Source organism: Sus scrofa, chromosome 12 (assembly GCF_000003025.6).
Source record: "Sus scrofa isolate TJ Tabasco breed Duroc chromosome 12, Sscrofa11.1, whole genome shotgun sequence".
In the NCBI taxonomy this organism is placed as follows: Eukaryota; Metazoa; Chordata; class Mammalia; order Artiodactyla; family Suidae; genus Sus; species Sus scrofa.
Window position 1 is genome coordinate 1,033,273 of NC_010454.4, and position 21,226 is coordinate 1,054,498.

At 61.4% G+C, this 21,226-nt stretch overlaps 1 protein-coding gene across 3 annotated transcripts; it reads left to right on the forward strand.

Moving 5' to 3' along the window:
- On the forward strand, positions 542 to 11,140 carry NOTUM (NOTUM, palmitoleoyl-protein carboxylesterase). Of its 3 annotated transcripts, none has more exons than XM_021066405.1 (13): positions 542 to 1,363; positions 2,772 to 3,007; positions 4,204 to 4,559; positions 5,678 to 5,730; positions 5,812 to 5,907; positions 6,360 to 6,420; positions 6,636 to 6,694; positions 7,111 to 7,213; positions 7,701 to 7,892; positions 7,976 to 8,076; positions 8,582 to 8,729; positions 10,151 to 10,198; positions 10,431 to 11,140. In XM_021066405.1, the coding sequence occupies exons 2-13, from the start codon at positions 2,819 to 2,821 to the stop codon at positions 10,735 to 10,737; spliced, it is 1,713 nt and encodes a 570-aa protein (XP_020922064.1). In that variant the 5' UTR covers positions 542 to 1,363; positions 2,772 to 2,818; the 3' UTR covers positions 10,738 to 11,140. The 3 variants fall into 3 exon arrangements, with proteins under 3 accessions (XP_020922064.1, XP_020922065.1, XP_020922063.1); XM_021066406.1 differs by having other exon boundaries at positions 2,795 to 3,007; XM_021066404.1 differs by having other exon boundaries at positions 542 to 3,007.

A 21,226-nucleotide genomic window follows, 5' to 3' on the forward strand; every position in this document is an offset into this window, starting at 1 on the left:
AGAACACTTTCATCAACCCGAAAAGAAATGCTGGGGAGTTCCTGTTGTGGCGCAGTGGTTAACGAATCCGACTAGGAACCATGAGGTTGCGGGTTCGATCCCTGGCCTTGCTCAGGGGGTGAAGGATCTAGCATTGCTGTGAGCTGTAGTGTAGGTCACAGACGTGGCTTGGATCCCACATTGCTGTGGCTCTGGCGTAGGCTGGTGGCTACAGCTCCGATTCGACCCCTAGCCTGGGAACCTCCATATGCTGCAGCAGTGACCCTAGAAAAGGCAAAAAGACAAAAGAAAAAAAAAAAAGAAAGAAAGAAAGAAAGAAATGCTGGGAGTTCCCGTTGTGGCTCAGGAGTTCCCGTGTGTCTCCGTGAAAACAAATCTGGCTAGCATCCGTGAGGACGCGGGTTCAATCCCTGGCCTTGCTCAGTGGGTTAAGGATCTGGCGTCGCTGTGAGCTGTGACGTAGGTCACAGACTCGGCTCAGATCCCGCGTTGCCGTGGCGGTGGCGTAAGCCAGCAGCTGGAGCTCCAATTCATCCCCTAGCCTGGAAAGTTCCATGTGCCACAGGTGTGGCCCTAAAGAGACAAAAGCAAGAAGAAAGAAAGACAGAAAAGCTGGATTCATTAGCAGCTGCTCCCTATTCTTCTCTGTCTCCTGGCAACCACCAATCTCTGTCTGTCTCTAGAGATTTGCCTGTGCTGGATATTTCATGTAAACGCAATCACACAATAGGTGGCCTTTTGTGTCTCACTTACTTTCCTCTCCTTCATGTTTTTAAGATTCCTCTGTGCTGTAGTGTGTGTCCTTTTTATGGCTTTATTATAGTCCATTATATGGAAGAACCACATTTTTCTTTATCCATTTTGCTCCTAAGGGACATTTGGGTGGGTTCCACCTTTTTGGCTAGAGTGAGTATTGCTGCTGTGAACCATCACGAGCAAGCTTTTGTTTGACCACCTGTTTTCATCTCTTTTGGGGCCATGCCTGGGAGTGGAATTGCTGGGTCACGTGATCCTTCAACACGGAACTGACTGAGGAGCCACCAAACTCTCTCCACAGCGGTTGCGCCATTTGATGTTCCTGCCAGCAACACACGGTTCCAATTTCTCCACATTCTCGCCAACACTTGTTTTCCATGTTTTGATCTCAGCCATCCTAGTGGGTGTGAGGTGGAATCTGACCTGCTACTGTTCGCCCACCTCCTCTCCCCTCCTACGGGTCCGGCCTCTGGTTCACTGGGTTGGGTGCAGGCAGCCTGGAAACAGAGGCCCAGTGCTGAGTGGCTCCAAGGACCTGCCATCCCGGGGACCCCTTCCCAGGTGTGAGAGCTGAAAACCCTGCGTGGGGGAGTCCGAGGTGCAGAAGGTAAGGCTGGCCTCTCAGGGGCGGCGGTCCAAGGGCAGAGCCAGGCTGTCTGAGTCCAAAGGGGGATGAGGTGTGAATACCAAGCGTCTGGGGGGGTTGTCTAGGCTTGAAAGGAGAGGTTTGGGGGAAGGCAGAGACAGCGAGGGACAGGCGAGTTCCAGAGAAGGCTCTTGGCTTCTGCCAGGGGTGTGGAATAAACCAAACAGGAACTCGCTTTGGTGCAGGCTAATTCTCATTCCAGCAATGCCAGTGTTTACAGCAGGCACCCCCCCACCCCCGGCCCTGCCATTTCCTTGGCGATCAGAACGGCTGTCCCTGCAGCACGGGGCATGTTCACGCATGGGCTCCCGTAATCCCACAGCGGCCCTCTGATGCAGGCACGGTCATTGCCCGGCTTTAAAGAAGAGGAAATGGAGGCACACAGAGAGGTCACGGGCCTCGCCCAGGATCGCCCCTCCGGGAAATGGCTCAGAGCCAGGACCGCGAGGCGCACACTTTGCAGTCATGCCATCCGGCTTGAAGCTGCATGTCCCGGCCTGGGACTTGGGATAACAGGTTCCTAGAGGAAGCTCCCCAGCGCGGGGGCGGGGGGCCACCTTCGTAAGGAGGACCTGTGTCTGATGTTGCCGCCTCTGGCCAGTCCCATGCATGGCCTTTATCCCAGCTTGATAACAGGAGGATGGCGGGTGTGGATTTGCCAAGGACCAGAGCTCACTCTTGGCTCTTTTGCTGCTAGCGCCTCTGACTCTCAGTCTCCCTCATCAGGGAAATGGGTGCACAGCTGGCCCACAGGTGCTTTTGTTTGTCACCATCTGCCTTATCCTGCATGGAGTGACCCCGGCCAAGACCAGCCTCTGGAGCACCTTAGGTTTTGAGGTGGAGGTGACAGCCAAGGGGGTCTCAAGTCCCCAGGCTGGTGTCCCACTGCCTCCACTGGAGCCTGGCAGAGCAGGCTGCTGCGTCGTAACTTTCTAGCGGGCAGCTCATTGCTCAGCTGGGGACCGGGCAGGACGCTGCTCACGACCACTGGGGCAGGAGGCCAAGGCAGAGGCAGGGTCCTCGGTGCAGCCAGAGGCTCCGGCAGCCTCCATTCTCCTGCTCTGGAGGGGCTGCAGGTGCCTCCCCAGGGCGCAGCTTCCCCACTGCCCTGAGTTAGGAGGGCGCTCAGGGATCCCGCCCCAGCTCTAGACCCCTGTGCCCAAGCGAAAGGTCTGTTTCCTGCCTTGAAGGTGGCACAGTGACATCCACGGAGCTGTGGCTGGGAGGGGAAGGAGAGGTCTACCAAAGCTGGCTATGGCACTTTGTGTGCGGAGAGCGAATAAAAACGTGTCTGTCTTCTGTCTGCCCACCCAGCCGGGAGGAAGCCTCCTAAGTAAACACCTGCCCCCACCCCACTTTCTTTTCTGAGGAGGAATCTCTTTCCGTCCCCAGGGAGGGCGCGGGCAAGGTGAGAGGATGCGGCCGACGCACTATGTTGCGTGGAGGTCGCTGCACAGAGACCGCGGCGGCAGCTCTTCTAATGTCGCCCACGCCACGGAGGCGGCTGGAGCCCAGAATGGTTCTCAGGGGTCCCCGGCGCCGGGCGCACAGCCAGGGGGCACCCGGGGAGGATCCAGAACCCCAGCCCGAGGCCTGCTGACCTCGGTAAGCGGCAAGGCCCCCTCCGCCTCCACTGCCTGCGAGGGCCGCCCAGCTCCTGTCCACCCAGGCGCGGGACGGGGCGGCTTCCCCCGTGGCGCCGGGCCGCGGCGCCCGTTCCCTCCCGTAGGTCTCCGAGGGCGCCGGGGCCTCGCGCCACACCTGTCCGCTCCTCCGGGAGGCCCCGGCAGCAGCGGCGCCGGCCCCTCGGCGCGGAGCCCTGTGTCCGCCGTCGCTTTGATCCCGGGGGCCCCGCTGGATAAAAGTCCCGGGCGGCTCCGCGCCAGCGCCAGAGGGGAGGCAGCCGAGCCGGGCGTACCAGCGGGCTGGCGCTGGGCGAGCGACGCCGAGGAGCAGGGGCCGCGGGGCCGCCCGCGCCGGCCGCGGTGAGCGCGGGGCCTCGGGTCGGGCCAGGGTGGGGGATGCGGCCCGGGGTCCCCGTCGCCTGCCGGCTGCTCGGGGCCCGGGCGGCGCAGCGAGGGGCGCTCCGGCGGCTCAGGTGAGCGCGCCCCCTGCGCCCCCGGCCCGTCGGGCCCGGGCGGCCGCGTGGCGGGTGGCGCTCCCCCCGCGCGGAAAAGCCCCGCTCCTTCCCCGCCCGCCCCCCCTTCCGGCCGCCCGGGGGCGGGGGCGGCGGCGCCGGGCTGGCCGCGGTGAATGAGCCGCCGCCGGGGCCGCGGGGCCGCGCTGCCCCCCACGGAGCCAGGCCGGGAGCGCCTCCGGCGGCCGCGGCGGGATAGTCCAGGCCCCTCCGTCAGGCTTGCGGTTTGGGAAGAAAAGGCGATGCCTCCGCCAAGAAAAGAGCGAGCGCGGCCCCCTCCCCCTCCGCCGAGCCCGGGCGGCGGCGGCGGCGGCACATCTAAGGCGCGGGCACCCGGGCCGCCGCGGCCCCCGCAAACTACGCCCAGGCTCGGCCCCCGCCTCTCATTGGCGCGGGCCAGAGCCAGCGCACCCAGACCGTGCGCTGCCCTCGGCCGGCCGCGCGCGGAGCCCGAGCTGCCCAGGCCGACGGCGCCCGGCCCCGAGAGCCTCGACGCCGAGCCGCCCGCGCCTCCTCGGCCGGGCCCAGCGCGGGGAGCGGGGCGAGCGAGCGGGCGCGGCTGGCGCCCCGCGGCCCGGGCACCCCCGGCCCGGCGCCCCCGCCGCCCCCGCCGCCGCCGCCGCCGCCGCCGCCGCGCCGCCTCAAGGCCGCCCGCTCTCCGCAGGTGGCCGCGGGCCCGAGCGGCGCGGCCATGGGCCGAGGGGTGCGCGTGCTGCTGCTGCTGGGCCTGCTGCACTGGGCCGGGGGCGGCGAGGGCAGGAAGACCTGGCGGCGCCGCGGCCAGCAGCCGCCCCCGCCGCCCCCGCCGCGGGCCGAGGTGGCGCCCGCGGCGGGGCAGCCGGTGGAGAGCTTCCCGCTGGACTTCACGGCCGTGGAGGGCAACATGGACAGCTTCATGGCGCAGGTCAAGAGCCTGGCGCAGTCCCTGTACCCCTGCTCGGCGCAGCAGCTCAACGAGGACCTGCGCCTGCACCTCCTGCTCAACACGTCGGTGACCTGCAACGACGGCAGCCCGGCGGGGTAAGGCCCGCACCCGCCCGCCGCGACCTGCTTGCCCCCGTCGGTGGCCCCGGGGCTGCAGGCCGCCTTGTCGCCGGCGGGCTCGCGCCACCCACCTCCCTGTCCCCGCTCGGACGCACGGAGTCTCTGCGCCGGAGCCTCCCTGCTGGTGGCAGCGGTGCTCGCCCACAGGGGCAAAGGCTCCCGTCGGGGCCTCAGGGACGCTTGACCCCGGGGACGCTGGCCCCGGGGAGGGCCCTGCTTCGTGACTCGCCGCGCGGAGGGGGTGGGGCAGCTGTTGCAGCGCTGGTCCGGGACCAGCCCGGGCACTGACCCCTCGGCTACGGGGTGCCCAGCCCCTGTGCTCGCGTCCTTCGGTCCCTGGGCGGGGAGACGGCAGTCGGCGGCGAGTGGCCCTGGCTCCAGAAGGAGGAGGTGACACAGGGGGGCGGGGAGAGTCCTGCCGTCTTCCCACCCCCACCCCAGCTCGACTCGCCTGGTTTACTGCTGCCGGGACTGCCGGGGGTCCCAGCCAGCCGGAGGGACAGGCAGGGGGCGCAGGTGGGACAGAAGGACCTGGGGGGCGGCGGTCACCCCTCTCCAGCCCGAAGTAGAAAAGGAAGGACGCGAGGCTGGGGCTTGGGGAGGGGCTGGGGGCGCCCGTGCCCTCAGCGACGCCACTGCCCGAGGAACCAGATCCTGGGTCGAGCCTCGGTGGGAAGGCTGCGACCCGGACTCGGCGGCGCCGGCGCCCCTCCACGCCCGCTTGCCCGACCCCAGGGCCCCTGCCCGACGCTCACGCTCCAAGAGCCGCTGCGCGTCCCAGGAGGATCCCGGGCCGCGGCGAAGACCCCTCCCCCGCCCGGCCGCGGGCGCCGAGGTTACAGCGGGTCCCGCGCGGGGCGGGCCGTGGGGATTTTCCACGGACCATGCAGCCCCTCGCCTCCCATCCCCGCCCCACGAGCGCCACCTCCCGGGACTGGTCGCCGCTGGCGGGGCCGGCGCGCTCTGCGGGGGCCTGGCCGCTGGCGCCCCCGTGCGGCCCGCGGGCCCCGGCGACAGGTGGAATGACCCCTTGGGCCCTGGAGCCAGGCCCGGGAGCCCTCGCTGACCGCCCGCTCCGCCCACTTCCCTTACAGCTACTACCTGAAGGAATCCAAGGGCAGCCGGCGGTGGCTGCTCTTTCTGGAAGGTGCGTCCCAGGGGCGGAGGCAGGGGGGTGTGGGCTGGGGTCCCTGGGCGCTGGACCCTGAGGTGGTGGCTGTGCCCGCAGGAGGCTGGTACTGCTTCAACCGGGAAAACTGCGACTCCCGATACGACACCGTGCGGCGCCTCATGAGTTCCAAAGACTGGCCTCGCACCCGCACAGGTCAGAGACCAGGGGCTGCCAGGAAGTACCCCCACCTGGAGGGAGGGGCTCCCAATTGGAAGTCCTGGAGGAAGCCCCTCCTCCTCACTCTCTGGAGCCCCAGAGAGGCCCCACCCCCAGTTTAGGGAGCGCTCACTCTCACCTTTCTCTTGTTCCGCAGGTAATTGCCCGGGGCTTACCGCAGCTGCGCAGTCCACGGCTGGCCCCTGGGTCAGCGCAGCGGGTCGAGGGGGGGCGGTGGAGGGCCATGTCCAGTTGCCCGGGCCTGGCTGGGCATCCTCTTTCGTCCGTCACCAAACCCATCCGTTCCCTACTTCCCAGGCAACTTTGGTTTGGGCAGGTGTCACCGCCCACTTTGCTGGGGCCGACTAGGATCCCCTCACCCCCCAACCTCCCCCTAGTCCTCATCTCACACGCCCCCTGCCACCACTGCCTCTGTCCCCCTGCCGCAGGCACGGGGATCCTGTCCTCCCAGCCAGAGGAGAACCCGCACTGGTGGAACGCCAACATGGTGTAAGAAGGAGCGAGGAGGTCCTTCCCGGGGAGTCTGGTCCTGGGTCTTCCTGAGGGAGTCCGTCCTGGGGGATCCTGCCCTTGAAGGGTCTTCCCTGCAGAGGTCCTGCCTAGGGGAGCCCTCTCCTCAGGAGTCCCTCCTGGGAGGGTGGTCCGCCCTGGGAACCTCGGGCGGCAGAGGAGCGTGGCGGGCTCACACCATCCCTGTGTCACAGCTTCATCCCCTACTGCTCCAGTGACGTCTGGAGTGGGGCTTCGTCCAAGTCTGAGAAGAGTGAGTCCCCTGCCTTCCCCCCAACCCCTCTCGGCGACAGGGGTGGGGGCAGAACATCTGGGGCGACGCAGCCTTTCAGCCTTGCAGCTCCCTCTAACCCTTGCCAGTGTGTCCCGGAGTGCCTGCCCCTGCCCCCCACCCCCGCCTGGCTCATCCAAGCCTGGCCTGACCCCTGGGGCATCCCTGCCTGGCTCGTCCCTGGCCCTGGGGTGTCCTCACGCCTGGGTGTTCGAGAGCCCCCAGGACAGCATCGTGCCTCGACTCGCCTCTCTCCGGTCCACCCCAGCCCCTGGTCCCTGCCCTCCCGGAAGACCCTCTGGACCCCCAGCTGTAACCCTTCTCCCTGCAGCCGGCGGGTCGGAGGCCTTGTCCTCCGCCCAGGCCCCCACTTGAAGCTCCTCTCCTCCTCTGTGCAGACGAGTACGCCTTCATGGGCGCCCTCATCATCCAGGAGGTGGTACGAGAGCTCCTGGGCAAAGGGCTGAGTGGGGCCAAGGTGCTGCTGCTGGCCGGGAGCAGGTGGGCGGGGCAGGGGCTGGGGTGGGAGTCTGGATACGGGGCGGGGGGCAGGGACACGCCCGCAGGGAGCCGCAGCGTGGGGTGTCTCCCAGGCAGCGGAAGCTGTCCAGAGGGTGCTCTGGATCTGTCGTTGTGTGTGACAGACACCGGGGATGGCAGTAACCCCGGTGGCTAGTTAGGGGTTGGCTATGGACCAGCGTGCTGCCCAGGCCTGGGGTCCCATACCCCCCTCCGCAGGCATGCCGTGCTCCCGGGGCACGTCCCAAAATGGACGAGGAGGCAACCGAGGCGGGCAGGCAGGGAGGGAGGAGGAAGCGGGCTGGCTGACCCTAAGCTCTGCGTCAGCACCTCAAGCTCTGCCAGCCCCTCTCTCCTCCGAGACCCCAACGCGCCCACAAGCTTCGGGACCCCTGCTCCTCCGGGGTGGGCTTGGGGCTGGGGGGTGGTCCTTCCTCGGCCGCCTGGCCTGACGCCCACTTCCCTGCAGCGCGGGGGGCACGGGGGTGCTACTGAACGTGGACCGCGTGGCCGAGCAGCTGGAGGAGCTGGGCTACACCGCCATCCAGGTGCGGGGCCTGGCCGACTCGGGCTGGTTCCTGGACAACAAGCAGTACCGCCGCACCGACTGCATCGACACCATCACCTGCGCGCCCACGGAGGCCATCCGCCGGGGCATCAGGTGCCGGGGGGGGGGCAGTGCCGCGGGCCTGGGGCGGGTGCCCCTGGGGGCGGGGGCAGCCTAACCGGCAGCGTGTGGCCCAGGTACTGGAACGGGGTGGTCCCAGAGCGCTGTCGGCGCCAGTTCAAGGAGGGCGAGGAGTGGAACTGCTTCTTTGGCTACAAAGTCTTCCCAACCCTGCGCTGTGAGTGCCCCTCCGGCGGCGGCAGGGCCGGGGCGTGTCCACACCTCTGTGCCTCCGGGATCCCAGCCTAGAGTCCAGCCCTCAGAGGCCGGGCCAGGACCACTGTCCCACTCCCCCCCCCCGAAGGGTGACCGAGTCATCTGGGTTCGGCTGGGACCTTCACAGGCTCGGTGTGGAAAATCCACTGGGTTCCAGGCAAACCAGGATGGTTGCCCACCCTGTTCCCACCCAGTGCTGCCCCCCCCGGGGGGTGGCTTGGCCATCCTTCCGCGCCCCACACTCGAGGCAACATCCTCACACATTTTGGTCCAAGTAGAGAATCAGGGAGGCAGGCAGAGGTGGGGAGGGGCAAGGCGCTGCGGGGAGTGGCACCCCCCCCCCGCCCTGAGGGAGCACCCTGCTGGCCCCGGGAGCCTGCTGTAGAGCCGCCTGCAGCCTCGGACCTGACTGAGCCGGGGTGGGGGGCGGAGCACCGAGGCAAGGCCCAGCTGAGCCGTCCCCCCAGGCCCGGTGTTCGTGGTGCAGTGGCTGTTTGACGAGGCCCAGCTGACAGTGGACAACGTGCACCTCACGGGGCAGCCGGTACAGGAGGGCCAGTGGCTGTACATCCAGAACCTGGGCCGAGAGCTGCGGAACACGCTCAAGGATGTGCCGTGAGTGCACCGGGGAGCACACGCCCCCCCAGGTAGACAGGCAGCCGCTTAGAGGCTTCGAAGATGCAAAACAGGAAGCAGCCCCAGGGGCCTAGGATAGGTGATGAGCTGGGGTCCGTCTAGGCAAGGGGATGTTAGCTGGCGCTGGAAGGGGAGCCACGGAGCCACGGAAACACATGGTGGAGCCAAACATGCGAGTTACCCGGTGAAGGAAGCTGGTCTGCGAAGGCCACATGCCCCGCGATTCCAACCCTGCGCCAGCCTGGGAGAGGCAGAAGCCCGGACTCGGTAGAAAGATTAGCGGTTGCCGGGGGCGGGAGGGAGGGTGGCGAGGTGGAGCAGAGAGGGTTTTGGGGGCCCAGAGACAGCACCGTGTGGTACCACCACGGCGGACACGTGGGTCCAGACTCGTGGCAGGGACGACACCAGGCATAAGCCGTGCTGTAGACCGTGGACTCCGGGGGCGATGGTGCGTAGGTTTGCTGCTGTAACCAACGTCCCCTCTGCTGGGGGACACTGGTCGTGGCGGAGGCTGTGCGTGCATGAGAGCAGGCGCCAAACGGGATGCTCCATGTCATCCATCAATTCTGATGCCACCTAAAGCTCCTGTTAAAAACTTAGCTGAGGAGGGCGTTCCCGTCATGGTGCAGTGGTTAACAATCCGACTAGAAACCGTGATGGTGCGGGTTCAATCCCCGGCCTTGCTCTGTGGGTGAAGGATCTGGTGTTGCCATGAGCTGTGGTGTAGGTCGCAGACGCGGCTCGGATCCCGCGTTGCCGCGGCTCTGGTTTAGGCCAATGGCTACAGCTCCGATTCGACCCCTAGCCTGGGAACCTCCATATGCCACGGAAGTGACCCTAGAAAAGGCTAAAAGAGAAATAAAAAAGCTAAGTTGAGGAGGAGAGTTCCTCTTGTGGCTCAGCTGTGAATGACTAGGATCCATGAGGATGCAAGATCGATCCCTGGCCTCGCTCAGTGGGTTAAGGATCCCATATGGCCGTGAACTGTGGTGTAGGTCACAGACGTGGCTTGGATCCTGCGTTGTTGTGGCTGTGGTGTAAGCTGGCAGCTGTGGTTCTGATTTGACCCCTGGCCTAGGAACCTCCATATGCAGGAGTGCAGCCCCAAAAAAAAGACCCACTAAGTTTATTTAAAAAACAAAAAACAAAACACTCCATGGTCCAGAAGAGCCCCCTCCCAGCAGGATTTGGAGGCAGGAAAGAACAGGGTTTGCTGGGAGCAGGCGGCTGCTGGGGACAAGGCCTGGGCCGGAGGAGTACTGGCTGGCACCATGACAGGAGGGAAGCAGGGCCAGGCAGAGGATGGGCCCCCAGGGGAGTGGGCTGGAGCGGCTGGGGCCCGCTGGCCCTGGGGTGCCGGGGTGGCACATGGTTACTCACAGGTTGTCTTCTCCCGCCAGGGCCAGCTTTGCCCCCGCCTGCCTCTCCCACGAGATCATCATCCGAAGGTCAGTGTCCCCGCCTCCTGGGCCGGCTCACACCCGTGGCTCCCATTCCAAGCATCCACCGAGCCCCCCTCCCCAGTGTGCTGCCCACTGGCCTCCTGGGCTCTGGCTTTCTTTGGGGAGCTTTTGAGAACCACTTATATACAGCTAGCTGTGTGTCAGGGACCCCGTGGCTGCAATGCTGTCCCCTGCTTGGGCTGCACCCAAGGGACTCCGCCTGGGTTTCTGTCTGCAGCCACTGGACGGACGTCCAGGTCAAGGGGACCTCGCTGCCCCGGGCACTGCACTGCTGGGACAGGAGCCTCCACGACAGCCACAAGGCCAGCAAGGCCCCCCTGAAGGGCTGCCCCGTCCACCTGGTGGACAGCTGCCCCTGGCCCCACTGCAACCCCTCCTGCCCCACCATCCGGGACCAGCTCACGGGGCAGGAGATGAACGTGGCCCAGTTCCTCATGCACATGGGCTTCGACGTGCAGACGGTGGCCCAGCAGCAGGGCCTGGAGCCCAGTAAACTGCTGGGGATGCTGAGCAGCGGGAGCTAGGGCCTCCCCAGGCCCCTCCCCTCCAGGCCCTCCTGCCCTCCCAGGACCACAGGCTCTGGCTGTCCCCCCCACCCCCGGGTCTGGATGGCCTCCCGGCAGCCCTCACCGCCTCTCTGCCCCGGCCTCCCAGAGGCCCAGCCGGAGACCCAGCTGTGGCCCTGGGACCCTCCCCCCGCCCCTCCTCCTCTGCCTCCAGCCCGTGGTGGGAGCCAGAAGCACTGGACTCCTCAGCCCCCGGCCCGGCTCCCGGCCTCCCCTGCCCTTTTGTATTATTTTATAAAGTGACTTTTTTATTACTTTAATTTTTTAAAAAAGAAAATTAAGCAAGAAATATATGGTGAATGATATTGTTTTGTAACATATTTTTTTTAAATAATGAAAAAAAAGTTAACAAAGAGCCTCACCCTGTGGCCGTGTTTATTTGAGGGGGCACTTCGCCCACTTCACCCCTCCCCCCACAGGGCCCCTGACCTCTGACCCCTGCTCCTTCTGTTCATGCATTCAGCCAACAGCAGCCAAGGGCCTGCCTCGAGCGAGCCCCCAGCACTGTGGTGAGCTCTCTTTCCTCTTTATTTTGTTCTTGGGGTGACATTCACAATGCACACCCACCGTTTCTTTTTTTTTTTTTCTTTTTTTGTCTTTTTACAGCTGCACCTGCAGCATATGGAGGTTCCCAGGCTAGGAGTCCAATCCGAGCTACAGCCGCTGGCCTACACCACAGCTATAGCCACGCAGGATCCAGGCCTCGTCTATGACCTACACCACAGCTCACAGCAACGCCGGATCCTTGACCCATTGAGCGAGCCCAGGGATCGAACCTGCATCCTCATGGATACTAGTCAGATTCATTGCCACTGAGCCCCGATGGGAACGCCACACTCAGCATTTCTGAGTGCACAACCCAGCATCTGTACACCTGCAAAGCTGTGTCTCCCCCAGGAACCCCCAGTTTCAAAACTTGATCACAAAACACTTCCTACCCAGCTAACACTTGCTCAGAAGTTTCTACTATGCTTTTTTTCACAAGTGCACACTTGCAGGTGGTGGAGAATTTGATGCAAAGAGATGGGGGATGAAAATCCTTCCTCGGGCCCAGCCCCTGGCTCTGGGCACGTGTGCACACGTGCACGCGCACGCACACAGAGGCGCGCACGCACACATGCACTGCTTTTCCTTCCACAAGTGACTACCTGCCGCGCTTCTGCCACCCGGTTTCTTTTTTTTTTTTTTTTTGTCTTTTGTCTTTTTTGTTGTTGTTGTTGTTTCTATTTCTTGGTTCTTGGGCCGCTCCCGCGGCATATGGAGGTTCCCAGGCTAGGGGTCCAATCGGAGCTGTAGCCACCGGCCTACGCCAGAGCCACAGCAACGCGGGATCCGAGCCGCGTCTGCGACCTACACCACAGCTCACGGCAACGCCGGATCGTTAACCCACTGAGCAAGGGCAGGGACGGAACCCGCAACCTCATGGTTCCTAGTCGGATTCGTTAACCACTGCGCCACGACGGGAACTCCCTGCCACCCGGTTTCTGGCACCTGGTTTCCACCCCCTGCGCGGCCGGCAGACTCAGGGTTCTGCGCGGGCGGACACTCGGGGCGGCGGGTTCTGTGCTTTGCACCCTGTTCAGGTACGAAGGGTGCCGGCGTCCGTGCGCGTGGCCAGGGTAGCCTCGGCATCCACCCAGAGGTGGGATGCAGGTCAAACCCAGCGAGCCGCTGTGGTTCCGGTGAGCCGCGGATCAGCACCCCCTGGCGGCCGAACCCTGCTCCCCCAAGGACTGTGCGTCCTCCGCGCTCCCCGCGCTGAGCGCCCGCGCGCATGTGTCGCCCCGATCCCCACAGTCGCCCTGTCCTAAGGTCTTGTCCTAAGCCCCGATTTACGATAAAGAAACTGAGGCCCAGAGAGGCTGTGAGAAGGGCTGGGAGGACCAGAGGGCAATTCCAGCCAAGTCGGCCTGGCCTCTGCCGCCAGCATCTCAGGCAGCCTGCGCCTCCGTTCCCAGCGTGGGAGGAAGCGCGCAGACCCCTCCTTCACCCCTAACAAGACAGGGCTGTGCCCGGGCTCTGACCAGGTCTGGACCCGCCCGGGGCTCCCTCATCACCAACATCGGCTTCCCGGGGAGGACGGGGGTGGGGGTGGGGGTGGTGCTAGGGGCCCATTGGTGGCCTCCTCTGTGGACTGCTCCTCTGGGAACCACAGAATCCCAGTAGCCAGGGGAGACAGTGGACCTAGAGATGGGGTGGATAGAGACTGGAGGTGACAAAAAGACGGGGTCCCCGGGGACGGTGCTGGTTGGAGGAAGCAGGCCCCTCTGTGACGTCCCGCGGCAGGGATCCCCGTGGGAGAGCCTGGCTGTCACCCACCCAGAGAGGCTTGCTGGGAGGGAGGGGCCCCCGAGCGGTCAGAGCTGGGCGGGGACCAGTTCTTTGTGTGGGGAAGGGTGGCAGACGGTGGCACCGGGCTGACAGGTGTCTTGCTCCGTTTGAGGTGGGCTGAGAGGGTGAGAGAGCAGCTCTGTGTGTCTCTGGGGTGCCAGAGGCCCCCTGAGCGTCACGCTTGTGGGTTAGGCCTGGTGGGCTTTCGTCAGGCGAATGGGTCTTTCTTCCCATGTTCCCGACAAAGAAGGACGCCGGCTCGGCCTGCCTGCGGCCTCTGGGCTCCACGGCGGGGACCAGAGGCCAAAGGAGTCCAGGGCCTCTGAGGACAGTGGGTGCCGCCGAGGCTGCCGTGCTTAGTGCGCTGTCCACAGGGACATGCCGAGGGCTCTGTCTGGCTTCCTGACTTTTCTGCAAATGTGGCCACTTTACACGTCGCGTGATTCCTGCACCAGCAAAAATGCGCAGGACAGAAGCCACCAATATGCTCTTCAGTAGATGAGCGGAGAAATGAACCACAGTCCTCCAGACAGCGGCTGTCACTCGCGCTAAAAAGAAAGGAGTGCTCCATTTTCTTCTGGCAAAGTGGGTTAAGGACCTGGCGTCACTGCTTCGCCTCACTGGTGTGGTGTGGGTTTGGTCCATTAAAAACCTAAAACCAGCAGTTCCTGTCGTGGTGCAGAGGAAATGAATCCGACTAGGAACCATGAAGTTGTGGGTTCGATTCCTGACCTTGCTCGGTGGGTTAAGGATCCCGCTTTGCTGTGGTTGTGGTGTAGGCTGACAGCTGTAGCTCCAATTGGACCCCTAGCCTGGGAACCTCCACATGCTGTGGGTATGGCCCTAAAAAGCAAAAAAAAAAAAAAAACCCACTAAAACCAAAACCAAACACAGCAATAAAGTCACAGGGAGACGTGAAGAGAAGAAACCCAGAAATTTTGGTACAACCTGATGTATGTGTGATATTTGCGGGCCCTTTTAGAAAAATTCTTTACTTTTTTTTATATTTTATTTTTTTATTTTTTGTCTTTTTAGGGCCACACCCTCGGCATGTGGAGGTTCGCAGGCTAGGGGTTGCATTGCAGTTGCAGCTGCTGGCCTACACCACAGCCACAGCAAAGCAGGATCCAAGCCACGTCTGCAACTCAACCTACACCATAGCTCACGTCAATGCCAGATCCTCAACCCACTGAGCGAGGCCAGGGGTCGAACCTCAGTCCTCATGGAAACTAATGAAGGTTTGTTACCTGCTGAGCCACAACAGGAACTCCTTCACTATGTTTTGAATAGCAATGTTTTGTTTTGTTTTGTTTTTTTTGTCTTTTTGTCTTTTTGTTGTTGTTGTTGTTGCTACTTCTTGGGCCGCTCCCACGGCATATGGAGGTTCCCAGGCTAGGGGTTGAATCGGAGCTGTAGCCACTGGCCTACGCTAGAGCCACAGCAACGCGAGATCCGAGCCGCGTCTTCGACCTACACCACAGCTCACGGCAATGCCGGATCGTTAACCCACTGAGCAAGGGCAGGGACCGAACCCGCAACCTCATGGTTCCTAGTCGGATTCGTTAACCACTGCGCCACGACGGGAACTCCTTGTTTTTAAATACAAATATTTGTTACAATTGGTGAAAATACACAGTAGCAAGGAGCATACCTACCACTCCATCTCCGGCTCCGACACCAGCCTGCAAGAATGAGAAGAAACATTCATGGAGAAACACCTGCTTCTAGGGCTGGCAAGAGGACAGGACACGCCCAGGGCACCATACAGCACCTGTGATGGGAGGTGCTAAAAACACCCTCCACCCCCCCATGGTGGTGTGTGGCTCTGAGCCATGGAATAAGTGCCTGTCGTGGCTTAGTGGGTTACAGATCCAACTAGTATCCGTGAGGATTCAGGTTCCATCCCTGGCCTTGCCCAGGGAGTTAAAGATCCAGCGTTGCCCTGAGCCGTGGTGTAGGTTGCAGGTGTGTCTCGGATCTGGCGTGGCTGTGGCTGTGGCTGTGGCGTAGGATGGCAGCTGTAGCTCTGATGAGGCGCCTAGCCTGGGAACCTCCATATGCGGCAGGTACCACGGTAAAAAGAAAAAAAGATGTAGTTTGGGATCATAACCCAAAGTCCAAATAAACGTTATTGAGTCCATGCTGATGTAGGTAAACAATGGAAGAAATAGAAGTTCCCCTCGTGGCGCAGTGGTTAACGAATACAACTAGGAACCATGAGGTCATGGGTTCAGTCCCTGGCCTCGCTCAGTGGGTTTAGGATCTGGCGTTGCCATGAGCTGTGGTGTAGGTTGCAGATGCAGCTTGGATCCCGCGTTGCTGTGGCTGTGGTGTAGGCCGGTGGCTACGGCTCCAATTCAACCCCTAGCCTGGGAACCTCCATATGCCACGGGAGTGGCCCTAGAAAAGGCAAAAAAACAAAAAAAAAAAAAGGAAGAAATAAATAATTGGGAGAGAAAAGACCCACCTCTTTGCAGAATTCCACATAATTCGATCCTGTGTCCTCAAGGAGGCACCAGACCCTCCTTACGTGTGGGCCCCGCATGCGTGGTGACCCCCCCCCCGAGATCATGATGATTGACAGGTGACTGAGGGCAAGTGGCAAAATGATGTCACGTGGGGTCGGGGGTGGGTCCTGGAGCAGCAGGAGGGCATGAGGTTAGGCCAGGAAACCTGGGAGTTCCCTGGCGGCGCAGTGGGTGAAGGCTCCAGCGTTGTCATTGCTGTGGCTCTGGTTACAGCTGTGGCACAGTTTGAGCTCTGGTGGGAAAATGTGCACATGGGCACAGCCAAGTAAAACCCAAACAAACGAGAAACGTGACTAAAGCATGGGCCTCACTTATAATAATGCACCGAGGAGGAGTTCCCACCACCGTGGCGTAGTGGGTTAAGGATCCAATGTTGCCGCGGTTTTGGGCAGGTCGAAGCTGCGGCTCAGGATCGATCCCTGACCTGACTGGGAGCTTCCATACGCCGAAAGTATGGCCCCCCGAGAAATCATGTGTTGATAATGACATACCAATATTGGATCATTTAGAGTAACGGCTGTCCCGGAATTCGTTCCCAGTAGGACCCACTGGATGTGGGAACTCCGTCAGCTCCATTTCTCTTTGCATCTACGACTATTCTTTTTGTTTGTTTGTTGCTTTTTAGGGCCACACCTGTGGTACACGGAGGTTCCCAGGCTAGGGGTCGAATTGACGCTGCAGCTGCCAGTCCACACCACAGCCACAGCAACATGGGATCCAAGCGGCGTCTGCCACCTACACCACAGCTCATGGCAACGCTGGATCCTTAACCTACTGAGCAAGGGCAGGGATCAAACCTGCATCCTCATGGATGTTAGATTCAGTAATCGCTGAGCTGTGAAGGGAACTCCCACAGCTCTTCTAAAAATCAGTCTTTTCCCTAGTTAGGAATAGTTATTATTTTAGAGAACTGGGAAAACACTGAAAATCCGAAGACGAGCCCAAGCACCTGCCACCCCACCCCTCGGAGGTGACATCAGGGGGACTTGGGGGCTTACCCCACCTGTTCTCGTCTCCGAGGCGTGTGTGTCCATGGTCCTTTCGTCTCTTACAGGAGCAAACAAGCCTCTTCACAGGTCACACCCTTGCCGCGACACCCCGCCCTTCTGCAAGGGGACTCCAGGGCAGCCGAAAGGTCCTCGCACGATGTGTCCTGCTCTCCTGCGCTGATCTTGCAGGATTTGGTTTCCAATCAAATTCCCTTAAAACTTTGTTCATATTTCCGCCCTGGGAGAAGCTGTCGATCTGGAATCCCTGAGTTTCTGTCACGGTGGCCGGTTAGCAAACCTCGAGCCCAGACAAAGCCGCCGTCAAACGGCGTGACGGCGAGTGGCTGGGAGCTGGTGTCTGGAGCCGGCGCGGGGCCTGGGGCGGGGTCGGGGCGTGGGTCCAGCTTCCACGCGGCGCAATGGGGACTCGGGGCTCCCCTTGGCCAGCGCAGAGGGGACTTCGGTGTGAGCTGCCCTCAGACTCTGAAGGCCGCTTTCAGAGGAGGAGCTGACGGCGTGTGGTCATTGACGTGGCGCTGGTGTCTGGTGTGTCTCTGTTATACGTACACACACATTTTCTTCTCTGCTGTGGTTTATCACAGGACGTCGAATGTGGTTCCCTATGCTGGACGGGGGGACCTTGTTTATTTCATACAGAAGGAGCTGATGGTAGGAGTTCCCGTCGTGGGGCAGTGGTGAACGAATCCGACGAGGAACCATGAGGTTGTGGGTTTGATCCCTGGCCTCGATCTGTGGGTAAAGGATCCGGCGTTGCCGTGAGCTGTAGTGTAGGTTGCAGATGAAGCTCGGATCCCGCGTTGCTGTGGCTGTGGTGGAGGCCGGTGGCTACAGCTCTGATTCGACCCCTGGCCTGGGAACCTCCATATGCCATGAGTGCAGCCCTAGCAAAGATGAAAAGACAAAAAAAAAAAAGAGAGAAGGAGCTGATAGTAACGAAGAAAGGGGGAAACAGCAGGACCCAGACCGCCCCCCTCCCCCGCCGCTATCGCTTCTGCCTCTTCCACTGCGTTCCACCGAAGCTGGGGCCTGGTCACCTGGAGCTGGGAGACCTTTACCCAGAGACTGGGGGTGGGGGGCTGGGCACCCCCCAGCTTTTTCCAGGGGGGTTGGAAAAGCTGGCCCAGGAAGGCCCCGAGGACCAAGTCTGGGCCAAGCCAGGGTAGGTGGCTGCCGGGAGGGTTCCAGGCCGGCCCAGTGTGGGGACCAGGTGGCTGCTGGCAGCAGGGCAACTCAAGCCAAGCGGCTTCTGTTTCTCACGTGGATTTCCAGAGGGCCAGCAGCTGGTACCGGGTCGGGCTTGACCAGGTCAGGCTTGAGATCCTCTCACTGAGGTCTCCCCGCCAGCCCAAGTGCCCACCCCTGTCCCCAGCATGGCACCCATGCCAGCCATGCCAGCCACAGCTCTCGCTTGGGCAGACCCCAGTGTAGGCCTCCAGGCCCCACAGGGCCAAGTCGACTTTGAGTGGGGCCCAGCGAAGGGCCAGTTGGCATCCCGAGGGGCTGCCAGACGTCCTGGGCTCTGGCCCTCACATGGAACCCGGGTTCCCCACCCACTCAGGGGGAAGCTGCCCGGTCAGACGTCCCAGGATGGTCTTGTCGTCATGCCTGGTTTCTGCCAGCATTTGCCACCTGATTTCCAGGCATCATTGCTGGCAGATGCAGGCAGGGGCCGTGCAGTGGCTGGTGTTGAGGAAGGAGCCAGCTTCTGCAGGACATGCCTGCCTTGCTCGCCACACCTGCCACAGAGTGCCTGGGGGGCTGCTGAGTCCCTGAGCACCTGGGGACCCCCCCCGGAAGAGCCCTTGGCTCCAGGTGCTGCAAGCTGGACCTCTTTGCTTGGGGGGTGTGGAGGGGATGAAAGCAGAGGCCAAGGGCATGGGAGGGGGTGCCCAGCGATCACGGGAGTGTTCACTGTGGGGATTTGCTGAGCTGTGAGCTTAGACTGAAGCTGGCACGCGTCTGCTCTGCACAGGACTTCCTTCCAGCTGTGGTCACCAGGCGGCGGGACCGAAACCAGCTTCTCTGCACCTGTGACGCCTGGGGCTGCGCGGCCCCGGGGTCAGGAGCACCTGCTGAGGATGCCGGGAGGGCGGAGGCGTGGACTCCTTCCCAAGGGGCTCCAGGAAAGGTCCCTGTAGGCCATCCTGCCCGCTCCCTCTCCACTGGAGTGTCCAGACATCCCCTCCGGGTGGGAGAGCCCAACTCCACAAACGCCGCACTCACGCGCAGCACCTGCTCCGGAAACGGAAGGCTCGTTTGGGCGGAGCTTTTACAGGGGGAGTGGGTTCCTGGAGAACTCTGCCCACAAGAAGCATCAGCAGATGCTAAGACCCCTGGGGGTCTGCAGGGACGAGAGAGAGGAGGACGACACCCCAACCCACCGGCCAAACGTCTCATTTCTGACGCGCGGCCACCACGATTCTTCCGAAGGGTGACATCTCCCACAAGCTTTTCCTGCCCAGGGCTTTTGGCCAGGATCTAACCATGAGGAGACAGACCATACATAGAGACCACCTATAAGCCTGCTGGCTTCGAAAACATCTGTGTTATGAAATGTAAAAAAGCAGAGGCCCCTGCAGAACAAAGGGGAATGAGAGCCGTGAGAGCCCAAGTGCGACGCGTAACTCCCATCGGATCCTCGTGCAAAAATTCAAAACACAGAGTTCCCATCGTGGTTCACGGTAATGAACAGGACTAGCATCCATGAGGATGAGGGTTCAATCCCTGGCCTCGCTCAGTGGATCGGGGATCCGGCGTTGCTGTGAGTCACCGTGTAGTTCGCAGTTACGGCTCAGATCCCGCATGCTGCGGCCGTGGTGTAGGCCGGTGGCTACTACAGCTCTGATTCGACCCCTAGCCTGGGAACCTCCATGTGCCATGGGTGTGGCCCTAAAAACCAAAAAAAAAAAAAAAGAAAATCTAAATGCTACAGTGGAGTTCCTGTTGTGGCTCAGAGGGTTATGAACCCGACTAGTGTTCATGAGGTTGTGGGTTCAGTCCCTGGCCTCGCTCTGTGGGCTAAGGATCTGCTGTTGCCGTGAGCTGTGGTGTAGGCCACAGGTGCGGCTCGGATCGGGTATGGCCGTGGCTGGGGTGTAGGCCAGCAGATGTAGCTCTGAATAGATGCCTGGCCTGGGAACTTCCATATGCTGCAGGTGTGGCTCTTAAAGAAAAAAGAAAAGAAAAAAGGCCATCGTGTATTTTGGCGGCAGGTGGGGGGGCTGAAGGCCTGTGGGTGAGATGGTCCCTCTTCAGTTTCCCAAGTGCGGTTGCTGCGTGAGCCGGGACGGCCTCACCCCAGGACATGCCTGCGGAAGCATCTTGGGGACAATTGTCACATCTCCAGAATTAATTTATGTTATGATTAACTTCCTTTTCTCTTTTGGCCACACCCGCGGCATGTGGAAGATCCCAGGCAAGGGAGTGAAACTGCCCCACCGCAGTGACCTGACCCACTGCAGTGGCAATGCCTGATCCTTGACCTACTGTACCATCGGGGAACTCCTGTCATCATTAACTACTAACGGAGGAGGAGAGACGGTGCGCAGAGCAAAATATTAATAATTCTTGAATCTGTGAAAGAGCTGTGAGCATTCGTCGTGCTATCCTGCAGCTCTTCTGTAAATGTGAAGTTTTTCTAAGTGGAAAGTTGGGGGGAAATCGGGTGCGGCTGCACGTACAGCTGCCCCCCAGCGTCAGAGGGGACTGGTTCCAGGACCCGCCCAGGACACCGGAATCCACCGGTGCCCAAGGCCTTTGTACAAGATGGCATGGTGCTTGCAGGTAACCTAAACACCTCCTCCCACAGCCCTGCAATCTCCAGATGGGAGTTCCCGTCGTGGCTCAGTGGCTAGCGAACCCGACGAGCATCCATGAGGATGCGAGTTCGATCCCAGGCCTCGCTCAGTGGGTGAAGGATCTGGCGTTGCTGTGAGCTGTGGTATAGACTGGTGGCTGCAGCTCCGATTGGACCCCTAGCCTGGGAACCTCCATATGCCACGGGAGGAGCCCTAAACAAAGACCAAAAGATAAAAATATATATAAAGATAAAAATAAAAATTAAAAAAAGCCTCCAGATGACTTAGACACCTGAGAGCGTCAATGCTGTGTGAATAGATGCTGGCTCACAGCAAATTCAAGTTTTGCCTTTTGGAGCTTTGTGGAAATTTTTCCCTGAATGTTTTTGATCTGAAGGTTGGTCAAATCCACGGATGAGGAACCCGTGGGCGCGGAAGACTGACTGTATCCACGGGAGGGTTATAGTGGTTGAATCCAGGGGGTAGAGTTACAAGTAAATTAATTACAGGCAACGTCTCTACCTTCTCCCGTACCGATTGGGCCTGAGCGTGGGCTCCCTTTACAGTCACAAAAATGTCTTTTCATTTTCAAAACGTTTCTTTTTTTTGTCTTTTGTCTTTTTAGGGCCGCACTGGCGGCACATGGAGGTTCCAATTGGACCCCTACACCACAGCCACAGCAACGCCAGATCTGAGCCGTGTCTGCGACCTACACCACAGCTCACGGCAATGCAGGATCCTTAACCCACGCAGCAAGGCCAGGGATTGAACCCGCATCCTC

Bases quoted from the DNA above. Each gene is read 5' to 3' on its own strand.
- NOTUM (XM_021066404.1), top strand. From the start codon at position 2,819: ATGCGGCCGACGCACTATGTTGCGTGGAGGTCGCTGCACAGAGACCGC. The intron at 6,695-7,110 runs GTGAGTCCCCTG...TCCTCTGTGCAG, and splicing joins TTCGTCCAAGTCTGAGAAGA to ACGAGTACGCCTTCATGGGC. The intron at 10,199-10,430 runs GTCAGTGTCCCC...TTCTGTCTGCAG, and splicing joins CACGAGATCATCATCCGAAG to CCACTGGACGGACGTCCAGG.